Source organism: Diadema antillarum, unplaced genomic scaffold, assembly GCF_040938485.1.
Source record: "Diadema antillarum isolate AM-2024a unplaced genomic scaffold, OU_Dant_1.0 scf00000119, whole genome shotgun sequence".
Lineage (NCBI taxonomy): Eukaryota > Metazoa > Echinodermata > Echinoidea > Diadematoida > Diadematidae > Diadema > Diadema antillarum.
In genome coordinates, this window is record NW_027271008.1 from 855,832 (window position 1) to 877,633 (window position 21,802).

Consider the following 21,802-nt stretch of genomic DNA (forward strand, 5'->3'; position numbering starts at 1 on the left):
TGGTGATTTATAGAAATTTCAATACATGTTTGTGGTACATGATTTGTGCGTCTCACACTCATATAAACAAATTCTTGTTATTATGCCTCTTGAAACACACTGTCACAAAAATACACATGCATGAAAATGCACTGTGCAAAAAGAATCCGTAGCATAATGTATTGAAAAAAAAGTGGTTTCTCCTTCCAGCGAAACAATAGCTTTAGCTCCTCAGGACTAACAAAAAACAACAACCCAAACAAACACTTTGGCGCTTTGTGACATCAGCTTCACCAATGTAATCATCCATGATTTGATGCAAAATTTAAATTTTGAAAGTGTCTATGCACACCATTACTTCATTAGCTTTATCAATGTCTATCGTACACAGCCTAAAGAATGGGAGATACCAGAATATTCCAACAGTATGACACGGTTTGACAGCCAACTCATGTGAGCCTGTTAATATTATAACATAAGTAGTTACTACGAGTAAAACAATATGTGTTTTTGTATGTAATAAAACATGGATAGAAACATGTATACAAATGACTGATTTCAAACTGACAAATATCTAGGTCAATAACAAATGTGAGAACTTTCAAATCATTTATGATTTTCGCTACTACCTATCACACACTCTGAGCCTTGGAATAGCAGAGGGTAAATGTGATAATAATGAAAATCTTCAGCTAACAAAAATCACACAAAATTGTCTGAATAACATATCAAAGAAACAATGAGAATGTTATGATCATTATGAACACTCTCATACAAAAAAAAAAAATAAGGCATATATGTCATTGCACTTGTTCTATTGAGAAAATCTTGCACAAAAGCAGAGTCTAATTAATTTCTAGGAGTCACATATTAAAGCAGTTACAAAACGAAATGCTAATTTGCTGTGATAATAGGTTTGACGAATATATACTTTATGTCAGTCTATGGCACATGATGTGGTCATCTAGGTTTGTTACGGCGTCCTCACAAAGAATTCGCCACATTTGCCAACTGCGCAATCTTGTCCTTGTTCTTCTGGATGTAGAGTTGCGTGTCGTACATCATTTTGAGCAGCATGTGATCTCTTGTTTCGTCCATGGAGATGTCTGCACTCAACGGGGGGCTGAGGCGGAAGAAGGGTGCTCCTATGGAGTGGCACCATGCCCTCGCTCGGTCCACAGACCGCATCCGAGAATCACACACCTTAGGACGACAAAAGACAAGAGGCAAATCAGAACACTATCTACATACAATCAAACCTGCCTTAGCGGTCACCTGTCTATAGCAGCCACCTGCCGTAAGCGGCCACTGAAAAATCCCCCTAGGAGAAAAGCCATGCTATAGACCGTATGTATAGCGGCCACCTGTCTAACGCGGCCAACAGCCACCAATTTTGCCTCCCATGGTAGACTTTAACCCGGGGCTTTAACCTGTCTATAGCGGCCACAGACCCATACGGAGCCGCAGCTGAGCCGATAATTCAACACGTTTTTCCATTTTGCAGCAGTGCCTATTATTCGTGGCTAGCGTTCAGTCATGGCCACCGCTACATTCACCCACCATTAAAGATAATAAAAAGTTTTGGTACCTCAAAAGTTTCCTTGAATTTCCTTGTCTTAGTTTGTGTTTCAGGTTAAAGTACCTTTCATATAACTAACACTGTGAGACTTACTCGCCCCAAAGTGCTGTCATGTCTTAGTAATCATGCAATTAACTGCGACCAGCAGCCCCATACGCATAGCGACCAGCAGTCCCATACGCATAGCGTAATCGGGCTTCGCATTATAGCATTCAGGATCATGACAGATTTAGTATCGCAGGATAAATGTCAACTTAAAATCCCAAAAATTCTTCAATTTGAAGACTTACCAATTAAGGTGAAGTATTGAAAACAGGCTTCGGGCAACGTTTGGTTCTGCCTATAGTCCCTTTCTGTTCGAATTGATGACTGAATGTGACTCGGTTGAGAGGATCTTGGGAGAGCTACCATACACTGAATACTACAGCCAGTGCATGCGAACACATCACATGCGCACAAATTTCAAATCCATCAACGGATAAGATGTTTGTGTGCGCATGCGCTGGCAGTAGTAGTCAGTGTAGTAGCTCTCCCAAGGTCCTCTCGACCGAGTCACATTCAGTCATCAATCCGAAAAGAAAGGGACTATTTGCAGAACCAAACATTGTTCGAAGCCTGTTTTCAATACTTCAACTTAATTGGAAAGTCTTCAAATCAAAGAAATTTTTGGATTTTAAGTTGCCATTTACCCACGATACTAATTCTGTCATGATCCTGAATGCTACAATGCAAAGCCCCATTACGCTATGCGTATGGGGCTGCTGGTCACAGCTAGCTATGCGTACAATGGGCTGCACGCTGCTGGTCGCAGTCAGTGGTTTCGTACAATATTTATCGACGCCGTACGGCGACAGCTCTGGTACGAAACCATTATTGCATGATTACTAAGACATGAGAGCACTTTGGGGCAAGTAATTCTCACAGACAATGTACTTTAACGTGAAACACAAACCAAGACAAGGAAATTCAGGGAAACTTTTGAGGTACCAAAACTTTTCTTTATTATCTTTAAGTCATAGTAATGCACTTGATAGTGAAAATCTTGCTTGAAGTAGGCCTGATCATGCTACTGTGCAAGAACTGGATCAATACTGGCATTGTTCACAATGCAATGCACACAAAATGTCTGATAACCTTTCTAAAGCAGCCACTCTTTTCTGTCTCCCTTGGGTGGCCGCTATAGACAGGTTTGACTTTACTGTAAATTCAAGACTCGTTCATTTGATGGAACATGATAATCACAAAATGTTCTATTTCTGTTCAAAATGTCTATACAAATGCTGCATATATGAGAATGAAAGTATTTTATGTAGCATTTCAAGTATTTGTTTATCAAGATATTCTGTCCATTGGTGGATAAATACACACAAACAAACAAAAATTCCTCCTACTTTAAAGTCCCATTACTCACAAAACTTCTGCTACAACCAGTCTTTGGGTTAAAAGGAAGAATTAGGAAGGAGGATGCTCCTGATCAGTCCAATGACAACACTATTTGACTGCCAATAATGAATCCTAGATGAATCTCGCATCCAGCGGGCCAGGGCCCTTCTCACCTGTTCCACCATGATGTCCACTAGGTTGGCCCCGCCCGCCAGGGACTTGGCCGCCCCAATCAGGTCCACAGCACTGTTTGGTCTCACAATCTCCACATGAGAGATGGGTTTCAGGGGAACCAGTCCAGTGCCCAGGGACACCACCAGTCCTATCTGACGTGCTTCCTCACCCTAGAAGGCACAAAATAGATCAGAAGAAAATTTACATCGATGTAGGGCAATTTGTCAATCAGTTGCAATGAAAACACCTCGACGGAAGAATTTTCATGAATTTGAATAACAAAAGCAGTACCCGCTGCATGCTATAAGGATTAGAACCAACACTTGCTGTCGGGCGAAAGCTCGGTGGTCTAATGGAGATGACGCCTGTCCAGTGATCAGGAGGTCGTAGGTTCGAATCCTGCTTGAGTATGTACGCCCATGATTTTTTATCATGGCTACTACTAAAACACTGATCAATTCAGTGCTTATTTACGTCGATGTAGGGCAATTTGTCAATCAGTTGCAAAGAAAATTTGGGGACGTGCATTTATTACTTCGTTACAGAATAAGAAGAGAACTTATTCACACCTGTAAAAGTGGATATTTTCGGGTGAGTAAATTTTCGCACTCGGCCGAGTAAGATGAATTTTGCGTGATTTTAATTCCATGGAATCAAGACATTACATGGTGGTACATATAGCAAGTAAAAATATAAGGGCGCTTTTATTTTCACACTAGTTTAAGGTTGTGGGGAATGCACGAAAATTTCCTCAACGCGAACATTTCCACTTTTACAGTATTCATTTTCATAAATGCTATGACTTTCTATGAGTTTGTCTACACACTGCTTGGATCTATGACCGTACTTAATAGTATATCATAGCTAGAAAGAAATCAAATTCCTTCTATTCACAAAACCAAGTCAGGAAGTCAGTATATATTCGCTGCAAGACAATCTAAGATCCAGTTTTGTCGAATGTCAAGTGTCAATTTTTTTTTCCCCATTTGCAGAAAATGGTCATAATTTGCAAACCCTTCTTTAATAGCTGATATCTGCCACTAAACTTGGCCTTGAGAGGTTGTCCAGAGTCAAAACAGAATGTATTTATCGTTATTTCGAGCTAAAATACAGGATCACCTGCAGTTTCTTTGATTTTTTGAGGGTTGATTGTGTCCTCGGTTGTCTAAAGAGTAACGGTTACCCCTTCAGACAGAAAATCTCAGTATGATTATGAATCAATCATTGTTACATGCTTGTTTAGTCATCCTCAGGTTACTAAAAGGCCAGTTAAGGTCCATTTTGGTGAATGAGGACTTTAAAATGCACAGAAGAACACTTTTAAATATCAAACACAACCAGCAAATATACGCACACACCTGTGACTTTTTGTACATGTAGAATTCCTGGATTTCAGTTAGCGCATCTAGCGTTGGATTATTTGAAATCAGACCGCCGTCCAGAAAGCGTCCCATTGGTCGGAAGTACGTAGGAGCAGCTCCGCTGGAACGTGCAGCACGCCATGCGAGTTGTTCTAATGATGATGGAAAACATATCATTATATCATCCAGATATTACACTGTTTCCCATGCTAGACATTATGCATGGTAAAGTAAGCACATGTGGCTCTTAATAGACAGCTACTTAACTTGACAAAAAGCTGCATCACTTCGGTGATCCCTCGCATTTATCCCCAAGTTGAATTATCCTTCGGGTTTATGCCAGATTCAAGTGTGTGCGTGTGTGTCACACACAAACACACTGCTATAGCTTCTGACCACCCGAGCATTGAGAATTAAGGGTTTCTGGGACGAACATTGAACTAGGGCTTTCTATAGCTCAGTCGGTAGAGCACCGGTCTAGCAATCCGGAGGTCTCGGGTTCGACTCCCGATGGAATCCCATTTTCTGTGCTCATCTTTCCACTAATACAGTTGTAAGTTTAGACCAAGATAATTTTTTTTTTTTTAAACCAATTACAATGGAAACAAAGACAACAATGACATCACTAAACGCAATAACAGTGACAACAACAAACAGATTAGAAACAGATGACATCTTTCCCCAGGGTAAGTCAGCTAGCCAGTGTAGTGATATGGCAGAACTGAAGTAGAAACAAACTATTACAGGAGCTGTTTCCCTGAACATACCTGTGGATTCATTGAATGCAAAATGACATTTAAAGAAAACATAAAACTTTTTTTTTTCACAAATCTTAATTTTTGTGTGTCTGAAAAGTTGTTGTTGTGTTTTACAGAAAAGAAGAGAGAGAAAAATGGGGCCCTTTAAAACAAATAATTTGCCCTATCTGAAATTTGCCCCATCTAAAAAGTGTCTAAAAAGCACATATTCCTTTCACCTGTGGATGAGATATGTGAAGGTAAATATCACTATCCATGCCTTCTGGAAGAGCTAAAATTGTAGGTCATACACTCTTTCAATATCATCACAGAAAATAAATCATAAGAAATTCCTTGTAAATCTTCTATTGTTCTTTTGCTTTGACATTACAAACTGTCATGAGATCCATTTAGAGACAGCAACACACGGAATTGACAAAGACTATAAAAAATCCATAAATTTTTAATGGATCATCTTATTTCTTTTTCAAATCTTTGATGAGTGTTTCACTAATCTGTCCATTCACTGGATCAATGAGTACATTTTCATTGTGAGAGCTCCTGGCTTTGGTAATTTGAAAAGGGGATTCCCATTATAACTAAGTCCGCAGGACCAGCTGTTCTCTTTCGTTATAAGACTGTAAAAAAATCCATAAATTTTTAATGGATCATCTTATTTCTTTTTCAAATCTTTGATGAGTGTTTCACTAATCTGTCCATTCACTGGATCAATGTGTACATTTTCATTGTGAGAGCTTCTGGCTTTGGTAATTTGAAAAGGGGATTCCCATTATAACTAAGTCCGCAGGACCAGCTGTTCTCTTTCGTTATATCAAAATTTTGTTATAACCGAAAAAATAAGCAACAAAAATACATAGAGTGGATAATGTTGCGGCCTGAATATTTACTTCGTTGTAAACTGGACTTTCGTTATAACCATGTTCATTATAACGGGAGTGCACTGTATTTACGGTGACACAACATTTGCTCCAGCGACAAGTGCTCTGGTCTCATTATCTCCAAGGACTTAAGGTAGGGTTAGAGTTGTGATAGGGTTTCATGTTTAGGTTGATATGAGGATTAGGATTAGGGTTAGGGTTTTGTTTGGCTTAGTGTGCAGAAATTTCATGGGAGCAACTATCGCAGAAGCATATGTCATGGAACCGTATCTACAAATCATGGTCATAAAAATGATTGAAATGATGAGTGGCTATGTCCTGTTTACAACCAAAAATAATTTTGGAACAAAACAAAATTGGTGGATGGTGATGGCATATCACCATGGCAACAAACTGGTCTTCACCTGAGGATTTGAGCACAGGTTGGAAAGGAGGTTGGTTGGCTGCTATCCACGCTGACGACGTTTCCGGTGCTTCATAGTTCCGGAAGAGATGAAGGGCCGGCGGGCTCCTGTCCCCAAGAGTTCCAGAAACCATTATTCTGGAGGAGACGAGAGAAGAGATTGTACAAGTGTTGTCAGTTTACGACACACCTCAGGAAAATATTAGATATGTTTAACAAAAATGATGCTTAATTGCAATATTGACATTTTAGCACTGCCATTAATTGTATCGACTGTAGTGATCTGCAGAGCTTCTTATCTCCTCTTCTCCCATGTTTCGCCACCGAGATGTCTCAGACTTTGAACTTGAGTGTACCAAGATTAACCCATGAAGAGATATTTCGTTGCTGGGATGACAAGACCTTGTATCTCAAATTTTGGTTAAAACAACTTTTTTTGGATAAATGGTCAGATAATCAGTTCAGTGATGTCCTGTCAAAATCCTAGCTGTCTTACCCCCAAAATGAAGCCACCATGGCATGACAAAGGAGAGGTTCTCCCATTTGATTTAGCGCTTTGGCTACCATGTTTTTTTGGTCTGCTGAATATTTGACATTTTGTATACGAGGTACTGACACCCCAGTGACGATCTGTATTTTCTCTGCATTCATATTCATGGACTGCAGGCTACATCTTAAGACATATTACAATACACACATACTAATCTCAGGCATCTTTACACACATGACACCAGACGATATCAGGTTTCACTTTTCACTGGCATTTTATCAACTAATAACAACGTCATCTGCACAACCAATTCATAGTGATATTTTAGATTAGATCTTGCATACACAAGTACTTTAAGCTGTACCTGGATTAAAAAGAGCATGAGTGCTAACCAAATAATTGTTTCACATCTTAATGTCAATTGGGGATATCCCTTCTATTGTCAATATTACTAGGCTTTTTGTTGATACACAATATATCTAAGTTTTGTCACTTTTTATCTTACCTTGTTTTCCCTTCTCTCTCTCTCATATCTATTTCCCTTCATTTCTTTATTTTCCTTCCTTCAATGTGCAAAGAGATATCAAATGATTTTTTTTTGGGGGGGGTGATAAGTGCCATACAAATAACTTTTTTTTATTATCATTATTATTTTTTAGATATTGAACATTGACACTTGAACATGACATACCTTGGATACTTGAACTTGTCGATAGGCGTGTCAGCTCCAAATGCATCCCGCAGGAACTGTTCCAGCTTCTCTGAATTGTACGGCCTCCCACCAACGAAAACCTCATCCTTTAGTCCCATGTACAGCTTCCTGCATTCTTCCACAGAGTAACCTAAAAGGAATATGTATGCAAGTCCAGGAGTCAAAAAGGTTTGAGAGTAGCAAAATTCACACGCCTTTGCAAGATACTTAATTACTCACTGTTCAAAAGTGCTAATTGCGTTGATATGACCTATTGCACTTAAAGGGGCATTCCAGACGATTTTTGTAATTTCACATCATGTAGTACATAAATCAATGACTCCATGATAGATTTGTGGAATTTATTGTGGTTCTTGAGCAGAGAAACAATATTTTGAAAAACCTTAAACAAATTACGCTGAACAAGGATGATGATATAGGAGACTCACACATTTCAGAAATGTAGCTGTGTAATTCCATTACAAAACTGCTTGCTTGCGAGTTCACCTGTGCATAATCAATGCATGCATTCTTCTTTTGTTCTGCTTCTTTGAGCCCCAACTCATGCATCCTTAAGGTGACTCTGCCATGTTATCATCCTTGTTCATTGCAATTTGTTATAAATTTTGAAAATATTCTTATTCTTCATCCCAATTATCGTAAATTCTGAAACTCTCTCTTTAGTATAACTAATTTATAGTGGTTCAAATGTAAAAATTTGAAAATCATCCGGAGGTCTCCTTTAAGTGACTATTATTGTTTGCCACCAATACAGACACACCCACAGACCTTCAAGCTAAATCTTGCTACTATCCAGTCAGAAGTATGCATGGCTCTTACCCTGAGACAGCGCTATGGCCAAGATCCCTCCAGTGCTGGTTCCAACAATCCAGTCAAACATTTCTGTGATTTTCCTCCCAGACGCCTTCTCGATGGCAGCCAGAAGCTGCGTCAAAATGAGCCCCTTGATTCCGCCTCCATCGAGACAGAGCACCGTATCCTTGGAACGCCGACAGGATGGGTCTGGCAAGCCATCAGTTTCCATGGCAGCGCTATCCGGAGCATCGACACCACCAGGTAGTGGCCGTCTTTGGGTCGAGACTGCTGAGCATGTTTCATTGACACACTCTGTCAGGTATTTGTCGTATACTGCATTCCAGAAAGATTAATACGGGAACCCATTACTCAGAGAAGTGATTGTTGCAACTGTGTGGAATTATTAATTTAAGAGCATTTCAGAGTACAAACTTCATCTACTGTAAAGGTGAAAATTTTTGAGGTGTTAAAATTTTTGTGCATTTCACGCAACCAGAAACTAGCGTGAAAATAAAAGCACTCCCATAATTGTGCTTGCCATATGTTCCAGTGTTCAATGTCTTGATTCCATGGAATTAAAAACATGCGAAAATCATCTTACCCAGCCGAGCGCGAAAATAACTCAAATGAAAACATCCACTTTTACAGTAGTTTCAACGCTGAGAGGTCAACAAAAGAAGTTCACTGAATACCAGTATGATTCCATGTGAGACAGATCATGTCGATACATAATATTCGTAGCTTTTCCCCATGGATTTTTCTCAAAGAAATCTTTTGTACATGGTACTAGTAATTGTCACATGAATATACACATAAGGTTTCATAACAGGCAGGCAAAGTGAGCCATAAATGTTGATTTTATAATACAGGGAGACAGCAATCTGCAAGAAGATAACTTTGAATGAAGGACTAATCTCTACAACAGATTGATGAAGACTGTAGTTCAACTGAGAATAAAAAACAGAATATCTAAATCATATAACATACAGTCCTGTTGATACTTCACAACAGCCATTCATGTTTTCTGCAAGCAACCAAAGATATCATCCTTGTCTTTTTTTTTTTCTCTCTCTGCATAGCAATTGACAGAGCAAACTGAAACATAAACATCCTCTGTTTTGGAGTACAAAAAAGATCACTTGTGTATATATTGCAAGCAAAATTCTGTGATTTGCAATTAGATTTTATGTAGCTAATTCAAAGAAAAGATGGTGGACAACCCCTTTCCTCCTCTCCCCTCCCTCCAATAATGAAATATGTCTCCTCATGCTTGGTTAGATTTTGAGTTTAATGTATGTAGAAACTCACTAATATGTTGACCTTTTAAATGCCAACTCAGACAGCTGTAACTTTTCAAGCAATGTTTTTTTTTTTTTTTTAAAAGACAAACTGTTACCTTTAAAACAACAAGGAAAAGTAGAAATTACGCGGTGCGTAATATATGTCCCCGCCGGAAGTAGCATTTAGTAGCAAAATGTACAATATAGGTAAAAAATCAAGGTCAAAGGTCAAAGAAGTCAAAGGTCAAAATTCTGTGTAGAAGTTTTGAAGCCCTCACCTAGTGCCATCACATAAAGGAAACAGAACCGAAATCGGGTTAGAAATGGCGAAGGAGTAGCATTTTGTAGCCAATGTACAATATAGGTCAAAAATCAAGGTCAGAGGTCAAAGAAGTCAAAGGTCAAAATTCTGTGTAGAAGTTTTGAAGCCCTCACCTAGTGCCATCACATAAAGCAAACGGAAGTGAAATCGGGTTAGAAATGGCGAAGGAGTAGCATTTTGTAGCAAAATGAACAATACAGGTCAAAAATCAAGGTCAAAGGTCAAAGAAGTCAAAGGTCAAAATTCTGTGTACAAGTTTTGAAGCCCTCACCTAGCGCCATCATATAAAGCAAACGGAATCGAAATCGGGTTAGAAATGGCGAAGGAGTAGCATTTTGTAGCAAAATGTACAATACAGGTCAAAAATCAAGGTCAAAGGTCAAAGAAGTCAAAGGTCAAAATTCTGTGTAGAAGTTTTGAAGCCCTCACCTAGTGCCATCACATAAAGCAAACGGAATCGAAATCGGGTTAGAAATGGCGAAGGAGTAGCATTTTGTAGCAAAATGTACAATATAGGTCAAAGGTCAAGGTCAAAGGTCACGACTGAAATTCTGTGTAGAAGTTTCAAAGCTCCCATGTAGTGCTATCATATAAAGCAAACAGAATCAAAATTGGCTCATAAATGACAGAGAAGTAGCAAATTGAAGATTTTGATCACACACGGACGCACACACGGACGGACACAAGGACGCACGGACAGACGGACGGACGGACACACGGACACACACACGTACAGAGCCCGTTTCATAGTCCCCTGCTCGAACTCGTTCGGCGGGGACAAAAAATGAACACAACAACCCCCAAACCCTAGATGTAATTAAAGCCACCAGTCAAGCCTGCTCAGATTCAACAATAACACAGTTACTTCCTCTGGAAGTCAGCTATGATGTAGAAGGGATTATGGGAGTTGGTAATTCCTTTTCATTACTATCTGGACATCCTTGATGATCAGCTGAAAAGCATGCCAACGGTTGTGCCAAGTGGCAAACACAAACAAAGAACAGGGGAAGTTTTAACAGTATCATGGATCACGTCTCACCCTTTGCTCCGGCATCGATCTGGTCAACATCATTCTTCGGGGCCATGCCATTATATTGACCACCATGCTTGCATCCCCCTTGGCAGCCCTTGGTGCCCGGTTTGCAACGCTCCGCTCCAAACTCGTGAAGAGTATATATCACCTCTGAGTTGATACCTGCAAAACAACAACAGGAAATACATACAGCTATCAAAACAACTAGCATGACACATAATGCTAGATTATGACATTTCTTAATATGACAGCAAATGTGGAACTAAAAATAGTATGCCTCCTCTATAGAGCATGATTTTCCCAATAGGTCTAGAGAACATCTTGCCAATGTGAAACAGTGATTTCATGATTGACAAATAAACACTACCTCGAAAAACACCAATTTTCATGACAATACTTTTAGCCATTTTCAAAATATGGACAAAAACAGTGACATTTAAATATTTTCTATTGACTTTTGACCCAATGACCCAAAACTTTTCCTGAATACATTGTGCAGTAACAAACATATATACCAAGTTTAATCAAGCGTATACACTGAGCCATTTCAATGGTACATTAAGCTGCATGAAGAAAACATTGTAATTTCATGGAGGGATGGACAACCCAAAAACATAATGCCTCCTACAGGCATAACAATATAGCATATTGCGGTAAAGCTATTATTTGTCATATGAATACATTTCTATTCAGTTTTCAAAGAGGACTGGGGGTGGGGGGGGGGGGGTTTCCCCCAAAATGAGGCAATTATACATTTAAAAAATAAATAAAAATCTTGCAAAATTACCTGAGAAATACATTAATTCAAGGCCACACACATTACCAATAAAGTTGTTTGTTTGTGTGTGTTTGTTTGTTTTAAATACTTACTATAATGGTGCATAACATCCAAGTAAAGCTTTCATTTGTCACATAAATACATTTCTATTCAGATTTAAAGGGACTGGGGGTGGAAAGGTTTTCCCCCTGAAATGAGGTGATAGAACATAAGCAAAAAACAAACAAACATACAAATGAAAAAATCTTGTGAAATTGGCTGAACAATACATTTAAATCTAGGTCAAACCACAAACCCATAAAGTTGTTATTTTTTTGTGTGTGTTTTGAATACCTACTGCAATAGTGCATAGCAGCTCACTAAACAATTATTTTCAGAAGGCCAATGAATGGCTCATAATCAATCATTTTTGAGTGGGTCACAATTCATAGTCTTTGTTCTATCCATTTCACCAGGCCTGGGTATAGTTTGGGTGATTCAGAAATTTACAAAACAACATTGGTAGAACTTTTTTTTTCTCATGACAATCAGAAGCTGAAATCATATGACATGCCTGCAAGAAACAGGAAGTATCATTAGACCTTACTCATTAGAGAAAACTATTATTTGTCATGTAAATATATTTCTATTCAGCTTTCAAATAGATCTGGGGGCGGGAGGTCTTCCCCCGAAATGAGGTTTCAGTACATTAAACAATAATCTTGTGAAATGACCTGAGCAATACATTTAAATCAAGGTCACACAAACAAATCAATAAAGATGTTTATTTATTTGTTAGTGTTTATCCTTTTCATTACGCATGGGTATAATTTTTACAAAACAACATTGGTAGAACTTTATTTTTATCTCACTATATTCAGAAGTTGAAATCATTCGTGACCACCCAGCTCAAAACTCACAAAAAATTAGGTCAAAATTAATTCATACTTTTCTGCATAGTTATAAAATAGTGAGCTCTAAGCTTAAAAGTTATGTATAACTTGTTAAAACTGGACCATCCCAACCCACTCAAAAAGTGTTTCAACCAAGAGAGAGTTAGAAGGTGCAGTTTCATATGAAAAGTAAAAAGAGGATTTAAAGATCTTTAAATTCAATTTAAATGAATCATAATGAATGATTCAAGATGAATGAAAACATATTCTACTTCCAAGTAAAAGCAGCACCTGTCTGGAAAAATAAAAGAGGAAAAAAAAAATTTATATATAGTCCAGAAAAAAAAAAAATTGCCAACACCTCGATTTTAGTTTGTCCTATCAAGCTGTCAAAGTTTGACTGTAGCCTAGGTAGAGAAATGATTACTCTCCCAGGTAAGACAAATTTTACAGATTTGATTCAGTAAACCCAAATGATCGGTACACAGAATGGTAATCTGCAACTTTTTGCTAGTTTTGAGCTGAACGGTCCCATTTGACATGCCTTCAAGAAACCTAAAGGACCATTAGACCTTACCCATCATTCCTCCAATGGTGTTGAGTATGTCTGTTGCAGCCCAGTGCCTGGGAGATTCACCCTTGTGATTCACAACATTGACGTCAGCACCGAACGAGAGCAGCAGATGAAGGACTTGGAGATCTTTATTCTAAGAAGAAATTGGAAAGAAAATTCCATAGCTCTGCCTCTGACTGATAATACTGAGTAGTTCCTTTCGATCTGAACCCCACCCCTCTCTCTATTTGTCTATCTATCTATTTATCTATCCATCAATCTATCCATCTATCTGTCTATCAATCTATGCATGTATGTATGTATGTATGTATGTATGCATGTATGTATGTATGTATGTATGTATGTATGTACAAGTATGTATGTATGTATGTATCTATCTATCTATCTATCTATCTATCTATCTATCTCTTGCTATGTTCTAACAACTAGTGTCTTTGAGACCGGTAATTTACATGTCATGTTAGTTAGAGTATTTTGAGCTACATTATCAATGTGACAACCTAAGACAACAATTCCAACAATACCTTTCAAGTCATTTTGGTATCCATTTTATGACTCCTTGGGATGCAAATAATGACACTTAAAAGAGGAAATTTACCTGGAAAAGTAGTTTGTGTAAATAGAATCAGATTACAGAAATAAGACAATGAAAGTTTGGGCAACTTCTGCTGAAAACTGAGAAAGTTTAGTTGTTGTTGTTTTTTTGAAGATGTGATCAATCAAAGACAAATTGGCAATTCTCTGATGTCACATGAGCGCTCAATCCCTATTTACTCTCTAATACAGAGAAGAAATTTTCATATTCCCATCAAGTAAATTTCCATTCCTACATTCACCCTTGTAATAAAATCATTGTAAATGCAAAAAAGTATACCCCATCATCAATGATGAAAACAAGAGAGACTTTATGGAATTTCATGAACAGTGCAAATGGATGGTGAGCTCATATGCTACATTACTGACTTGCCAATTCGTGCTTGACTGATCAATTCAAAAAAGTCAGAACTTGCTCAGATGTCATCAGAATTTAGCACAAACATTTGCTGTTATGTTCCTCTCATTTTTCTGCTTCTATTCAATCATACTAATTTTAAGGGTTGACTTCCCCTTTAAGATGTGAGTTTGGGATTTGAGGACATAAACTAGAGTAAACACTGTGATGTTACCTTGACAGCATGGTGAAGAGGCATGTTGCCATTGCTGTCGGGAATGTTGGGGTCAGCCCCGCTGGTAACCAACGTGAGGGCGCACAGCGGTCGGTTGCGCTTGATCATGATGTTGAGGGCGGTGTCTTTGGTCTTGCTCATGGCGTTGATGTCATGGTCTTGCTCCAGGACCAGCTTGATGAAGTCCGAACTCTTGGCCCAGTGCAGCGGAGTGCCACCATGTTTGGAACAGGGCACTTTGCCGTGGTGACGATGGTTGTCAAATATTGCTTGTGCAGCACTGGAAAGGAGTTTGGTACCAAAGCATTTTCTGAAATCAATCTTTTTTCTTCAATCAAGCTTACACAAGAATAACTTACATGTGATGTATACATGACAATACAGAGATAAAGATAAGAAGACTCAAGTTTAGCAAGAATATCAACTCTGAAGACAATTTCCCCCTTTTAATATTCACTGTTAAACACTTGCATGGCTAATGCAAGGTCTGATATTCCCTATTAATAAAATATATTAAAAGAAAATTCTGTGATTCATAGTCATTCTAGATTCTCTTCAATGCACTGATTACATGTCAAGCACGTAAACTTGAACAATGAATCAAGAAGTGCACACAAACTACCTACGATGAATTAACCATATTTCAAGCACATAAACCTGAACAATGAATCCAAAAAGAAAAGACAAACACAGGAACTCCCTATGACAACATAAGCCTCAAAAAAAAAAAAAAAAAATATCAGCACAGATATATTAGGATAAATTTTCCCAAACTTCCTGTGGCCTTTGAAACCATTACTTAGACTTACTTTAAGTGGCACCGTTTCAGGGCATAATGAATGGGGTAGCCAACTTTATCGGTCATGTCCACTGCGGCCCCAGCTTTGACCATGCTGACTGCCACATCAAACCTCTCCAGCTGGCAGGCGAGGAGCAGGGCTGTTTGTCCAGCCTGGTTGGGCCTGTCCAGCAGTTCTTTCCTCTTTGGCAGAATCTGAATCAATAACACGGATGAATGAAGCTTTTCATGGAGTTTTGAGGAGTTGGAAGTTGGCTATTAGTGAGCTTTCCCTCTTGACTCTTATTGCGAGAAATGACATAGTTTATTATCAAACATGTGTTGCACTTTAAAGGGGATGGCTAGTAACCGATCAGTGGGAATCAGTGGGAATGCTGAGGGATGATTGTTCCAATCCTTGTGGGATTCATTTAAGAGTACATTATATATCTACTGTTGTGTAAAAATGATTTGCTTCAGAACGGTCTCATATTCAAGTAATGTGCAGACTAATGCCCCGTCACTGACCAGGGACGCTTACCTGGAAACATTAAACTGCACATTACTTGAATATGAGACCACTCTGAAGCAAATAATTTTCACACAAGAATGGATATATAATGTACTCTTAAATGAATCCTACAAGGATTGGAACAATCATCCCTCAGCATTCCCACTGATTCCCACTGATAGTTACTAGCCATCCCCTTTAAGCTATCAACTTTTCCACTTGAAAGAAAAGTGAAGTGAAAAAGACAAAAAGGTAGTCAGCTGCTAACAGTTACATTAAATGAATTGCATGATCGCCTTGAACACAATAGTGCAAGTCAACAGAAAAAAGATGAGGAATGGCATCACTGAACTTACCTTCATGATAACATCACCATATCTTGGTAAGCGGGCAACGTAATGGTACGCATTCTCTCCTTTGCTATCCACGATGTCTATCGAGGCTCCACACTGCAGCAGCTGCGCTACACTCTCTTTAGAACCGCACTCAATGGCCAGAAGGAGAGGGGTCTTTCCTCCCACACATTTCTGGCTGTTGATGTGTCTGTGGCAGAAAAGATTACATGGAAAACAAGGATTACCCACAATTTGATTAGAAAATTTCAGGGGAATGTGAGTTAAATTCCAAATAAGATGATATGTGAAACTCTTGTACCACATGATGTTGTCCACAATACTCCTTTATTTCAGAATGAAGTGAAATGAAAAATTTGGGAGGGGGGAATAAATTGTGAAATGCGGCATTATAATCATTACTGTAAAACATGATATATTGGTGGCACGAAATTTTCGCGAATTGGAGCCGACAGCCTTTTTCGTGGCATGAAATTTTCGCGAATTGCCACTGGCGTTCAAAGCATATAGTGTAGATAAGAAATTCCGCGTGCATTTTAATTTTGCGAATCTTGGCGCTCGCGAAATTTGTGAAAATAAAGTGCACGTGAACATTCCTTGTTTTACAGTACTTGTCTTCCAATCCTAGAGCTATTTCTAAGGAACTCTTCCTCGGATATATCACATGCCTTTAGAAATTGTAAACTCGTCTCTACTTTATGTTTGATTTTGTTTCAGGGGATCTCTGTGCCTTGCAAGAAGACATAGCCATCTACGTACATAGTGTATCGTCCAATATCAACAGCAAGGAGGACAGCTGCAACAGAGCTGAAGCTGTAGTGAACATGATCCAGGATGTAGAAAGTCTACCAAAAGTATTTTATGATAACCTGGCTGTGTACAAGGTTTTGGTAGACTGAGGTGAAATTTAGTAAAAGATTCAAGTCAAGAAAGTTTTTTTTTTTCTTTTTCACTAATAAAAAAAAAAAAAAAAATGATGCCACTACTGCCCTCTTCTCTATCTCAGTGTATCGCAAGTGACCACTTTTCAGCTGTTGCTAGTATCGCTGTATGTCCCATTTGATGTTGTCTAGCTTTCTCACACAGCCTTTCCTTTTCTACAGGGACATGCAGATTGTAAGTTCAACTAAATCACCTCCGGAAAATAACAATTTTTAGCCCATAAACACGCATTTCCCATTTACACCTGCCCGAGAATACTCTTGACTAGTCTTTGCAGGTTACAATTTTGTCCTATGCGTAGTAAAATCTGATAATTTTTTCATATTTTGATTTAAACCACCTGGAAATTGCAATATTAGGGAATATGAGTTCTTCCTTTTTAGCATTAGCACTTGATTGTACAAGTAATCAAATTCAGATTATTATAATTGTACACCCGAATTAGCTCTTATACTTGTATCACCATTGTAAAGTAGTCCTCTTTTGGTTTGAAAAGGGAATAATAAATATTGATCCTGAAAGATTAATGTCACTGCTTAATCAATCCTATGAAATATGACTAGGAATCTAAATGAATTTAGAAGAAAAGGAGCATTACATTTTACTGCAATCCAACTGAACTTCACATATTTCAAATTCTTCTGTGGATTTAACCTGTTGAAGATATTAAAGTCTCAACTTCTCAAGTATACTTGGGCAGGTAGATGAGAAAATTTATATCATAGCAAAATCAGTTCATCCTCACCGGGTTAACACATAGTTCTGTTAGATTTAAAAGAATACTTGTCAATTCCTTCAAGAGTGACAAATAAACTGAAAAGACATGAGAAAAAAATCTACAAGAGATTGATTTCTAACCTTTCTGGATTCATTGCTTTGCTAACCAATGAAAGATCTATTCTATGACATTATCTGCTGGTCACTACCCACAGCCAAGGACAGATTTAAAAGTTAATCCGATAGATTTGATTTTAAATCCTTCTACTATGGAGTGTCACATGGGGCATTTGTACAGTTTTTGTTTTGTTCATGCTTGGTTTTGGTTGTGCTTGCTTCCTAAATAAACCTACAGAAGTTTGCAAATCATCTACAAGTAGGTCTCCTGCAAAGGCATTAGTGGCAATTTAAGGGAAGCATTTATAAGTTTCCCTTCAAAAAGCTTAACCCTAAAAAGACTGGGCTACGTATATTTTGGTAGCTCGAAAGACTGGGGGGGGGGGGGGGGGGGGGGCCTAAAGGGCCCCCCTTAAGATCTCGGCCGTGGATCGCGCAATCGCCGCGGAAATTTGCACAATGGTAGTGTGCGATGTAATCTACAAGAGCGTGTATTCAAATTTTCCGAAATAATCTTCTTTTATTTTATTTTGATTAATTATGCTAATATATGTGAGAAATCAGTCTCTTTGATCTAAATCAGTAAATTAAGCTCCAGAAGTGCTCATTTTTGGTGTAATTATTCTTTGTGGCATTCTTAGCAAATGTACATGAAAAAAAATTCGGTATCAAAATTAATTTCTTATTTATTTTATTGTTTCATGAATTTCTTATGTATTTCTTTGTTTTTTCAACCTTTTGTTTTTGTTGTTTTTTTAAACAAAATTTGTGGCAGACACTTTTTGAAGCATAATAATTCTAAAACAAATTAATTTTAGCCATTGAAAGTAAAAATAAGCATATTTATATGAACCATGTGAAAAAACTCAATTTGCATTGACTTTGTACACAAAATCACATTTTTGAGCCGTTTTCGGCCTCACGTGCATGTACAAAAAGTTATGTAACTTCAGAACCGTACCCCCGGGCGTCACAAATTTGGTGTCAAAATGTGCGGGAAACTCAAAAGAAAAAAGTCATAGAGCATCGCGGCGAGAGCATTGCGTGTTGCAGAGTGATCGCGCGAAATGTTGAGGGGGGCCTTTTAGGCCCCCCCCCCAGTCTTTTTAGGGTTAACACAAGGAAAGTTTATCATTTAATCACCTTGACTTGTGGATATTCCTGTAACATTCAAAGAAAATTAATACTGAAACAAACTCACTTTAATATTTCGGGTCCCATGAAGGTGTCACTGAGCTTTGCAAGAACTGCCAAATGAGCTGGTGAGAAGTCGTCTGAGTTGCGTGATAAATCGCTGAGCTTCTGTAGAGTGGTGATGTCATGAAGTCGAGGTGAGATGTTGAAGAACGGCTGGAGGTACTGATGGAGCAGTATGAACCTGGCAAGGGCGTCATCTTCACTCGTTAACCGGAATAAGCTGGAAAGAGACACAAACACGCTGCCATAAATCTTACAAGTTGCAAATGTGTGAATTATGACTACTGATTCTCATCCTGACATAAATAAGTTTTTACAAGTAGATTTATTCGCTCTATGTGAATGAGGTAACTGCTGAATCTCAAATCCTGACATGATGAATTTGTCCCACATCCGGGCCTAAAATTCAAGATGAAGGAGAGTTTGAAGAAGTCATATCTGGTGGGCATTGTCTCTCCAAATCAGAAATGACAGTTTCCTGAACTCATAATCTGTTGCAGAAATAAACCTGATTGTAATAAGCATTAAAAGCAATGAACAATAATTCTTATGAACATCTTGATCCATATTTCCTTTGAAAAAAATAAGATGTGTGAGTGTTGGGAATAAAATTTTATGGCGAAAAGGGAGTTCATTGAAATTAACTGAACGGCTCATGACTTTTTTACCTTTACCAAGATTAGGTTTTTGCCAGCATTTTTTTTTTAAAAGATGGGTTTTGATGGCATTGTTAACCCCTTGAGGACGAGCTGATTTAGCAATGACACAGGATTCCCATAGACACCTGCCCGAGTATACTCGGGACTAGTCTTCAATGGGTAACTAAGGGAAAGGTCTGTGGCGGTAAAAGGAATAGGTCAGGTGTTTTATGTTGACAGCGATGTGGATCCACGATTTTCTGAATGCCTTTCTGGAAACATGTATGCACAGTTCTGCAGGATTGGTGACCCTAATGCCATATCTCTTGTTTTGGAACCTTTGGGTTTAAGACAAGAAATGGTTATTAACAATGGCAATGCACCTCACCTGTGAACCTCTGTGGTTTCTACCGGTGGGTGTAGCACACATTCAAAGATTTTGCTCTTCTCATCACGGTAGACCCTCATCAAGTCTGCGTGCGCAATGACTGCCATGGCTGCATACTTCTGGGGCTTTTCCCTGCGCACAGTCCACATGTAGGACTCCGTGTGTGGAATGCTGCTCATGACAGAGTTGAAGACCAGACTCATAGCCGAGTCCGCAGAAAAGGGATTCTTGAAAGCCATGGTGATTGTCGGCGTTGATGGAGGCTAATGTTGGAGCTGAAGTAAAGGCAAGTAAGAGATTGGAACACTGAAAATAATAAAGTGACCAATCTTAAATGCAAATGTCATCAGATGAGAGGGAGGTAGATACGACAATACAGATCTGTATCTAACTCTAAGATGCTCAGTTGCACCCAAATGAAACACCTAAAAAATAAACCATGTTATGTAAGCAAACCATCTGTCTTCATTTCTATTCTGTAGTATTTCTACATACACAATATTATCACTCAGTATCATATCACATGAATGATATTATTATTGATGTCTAAATATCTCTAATCCAAATGAACACACGTGAAAGCTAAGGTCGTAAGGAGCGCCCCGGGATAACACGTCACATTTGATGTATACACCAAATCCATGCCAGAGCTTCACAACACAGAATTAATGAAGAGTTATGGCATGCCTTGAAGTACACTCTCGTCTCCCACCTGTGTGTGTTGATCTGTATGAAATCCTCACTCACGCACGATGCGTGGAGTAGCTGTCGACGACCGTACTCCAACGGGCCCTGCTCGGAGAGCACTGGGGAAGCGGCCGATGCAGTCCTTGGGAGGTATCCGGAGGTTAGTTGCTGAGCAGCTAAGTCGCGACGACAACCTCTTCGCTAACTGCGAACGCTGTCTTTCAGAGAGGATGACAATTAACATGTAACTGCGAGATACGCCACTTGTCTTACTCCTGACCCATTTGGTAGAGGAACTTGCAGTGTAAAAATCACTGACGTCGACAATGTTTATTAGTTCTAAGAGACATCATCACCGGTGTACCATCACCACCGCCGACCGCTGCAAAAAGTAACTGTACTTTCGTTCGTACCACTTGAATTCATGAACTGTGTCATAGAGGGCGCGTTCTGGCTCGTGAGCAGCGCAGCGCGCGGCTGCTAGATAGAGCTCCGTTACAAAGTAATCAGTGCCAGTTACAGAGGCCTAGTCAATGCTGCTGCTGCTGCTGATGATGATGATGGTGTTGATTATGGTGATGATGTTGATGGTGTTGATGGTGATAATGGTAATGATGGTGATGGTGATGGTGATGGTGATGATGGTGATGATAGTGACGATGGTGATGATGGTGGGATGGTGGCACCCTACAGAACCTTAGGAACTAAAGTTGCGCTGAAGAACCCCCCCCCCTTTTTTTTTGCTTGTCAGCTGATGAAACCCGGAAGTGGCAGTCTGAAGTGGGCCCCCACTTTTGAAAACGTGGGTCAGACCATGGGTGATGATGATGATGATGATGATGGTGGTGGTCTTGATGGTGGTGATGGTGGTGATGGTGGTGATGGTGGTGATGGTGGTGATGGTGGTGATGGTGGTGATGATGGTGATGATGGTGAT

The 21,802-nt window shown here is 39.0% G+C and overlaps 1 protein-coding gene across 1 annotated transcript; it reads right to left on the reverse strand.

Moving 5' to 3' along the window:
* Positions 1 to 788: 788 nt before the first annotated feature.
* LOC139720010 (85/88 kDa calcium-independent phospholipase A2-like) lies at positions 789 to 21,242 on the reverse strand. The gene is made up of 14 exons (XM_071631388.1): positions 20,891 to 21,242; positions 20,179 to 20,453; positions 19,157 to 19,372; positions 16,183 to 16,369; positions 15,347 to 15,531; positions 14,538 to 14,817; positions 13,375 to 13,504; positions 11,154 to 11,309; positions 8,537 to 8,845; positions 7,697 to 7,847; positions 6,517 to 6,653; positions 4,474 to 4,628; positions 3,115 to 3,285; positions 789 to 1,182 (listed from the first exon to the last, which is right to left on the reverse strand). The coding sequence occupies exons 2-14, from the start codon at positions 20,415 to 20,417 to the stop codon at positions 964 to 966; spliced, it is 2,535 nt and encodes an 844-aa protein (XP_071487489.1). The 5' UTR covers positions 20,418 to 20,453; positions 20,891 to 21,242; the 3' UTR covers positions 789 to 963.
* Between the last annotated feature and the right edge of the window lie 560 nt (positions 21,243 to 21,802).

Bases quoted from the DNA above. Each gene is read 5' to 3' on its own strand.
- LOC139720010 (XM_071631388.1), bottom strand. From the start codon at position 20,417: ATGGCTTTCAAGAATCCCTTTTCTGCGGACTCGGCTATGAGTCTGGTC. The intron at 14,818-15,346 runs GTAAGTCTAAGT...ACTCCTTTCCAG, and splicing joins CTGAAACGGTGCCACTTAAA to TGCTGCACAAGCAATATTTG. The intron at 11,310-13,374 runs GTAAGGTCTAAT...GTTGTTTTGCAG, and splicing joins CACCATTGGAGGAATGATGG to GTATCAACTCAGAGGTGATA.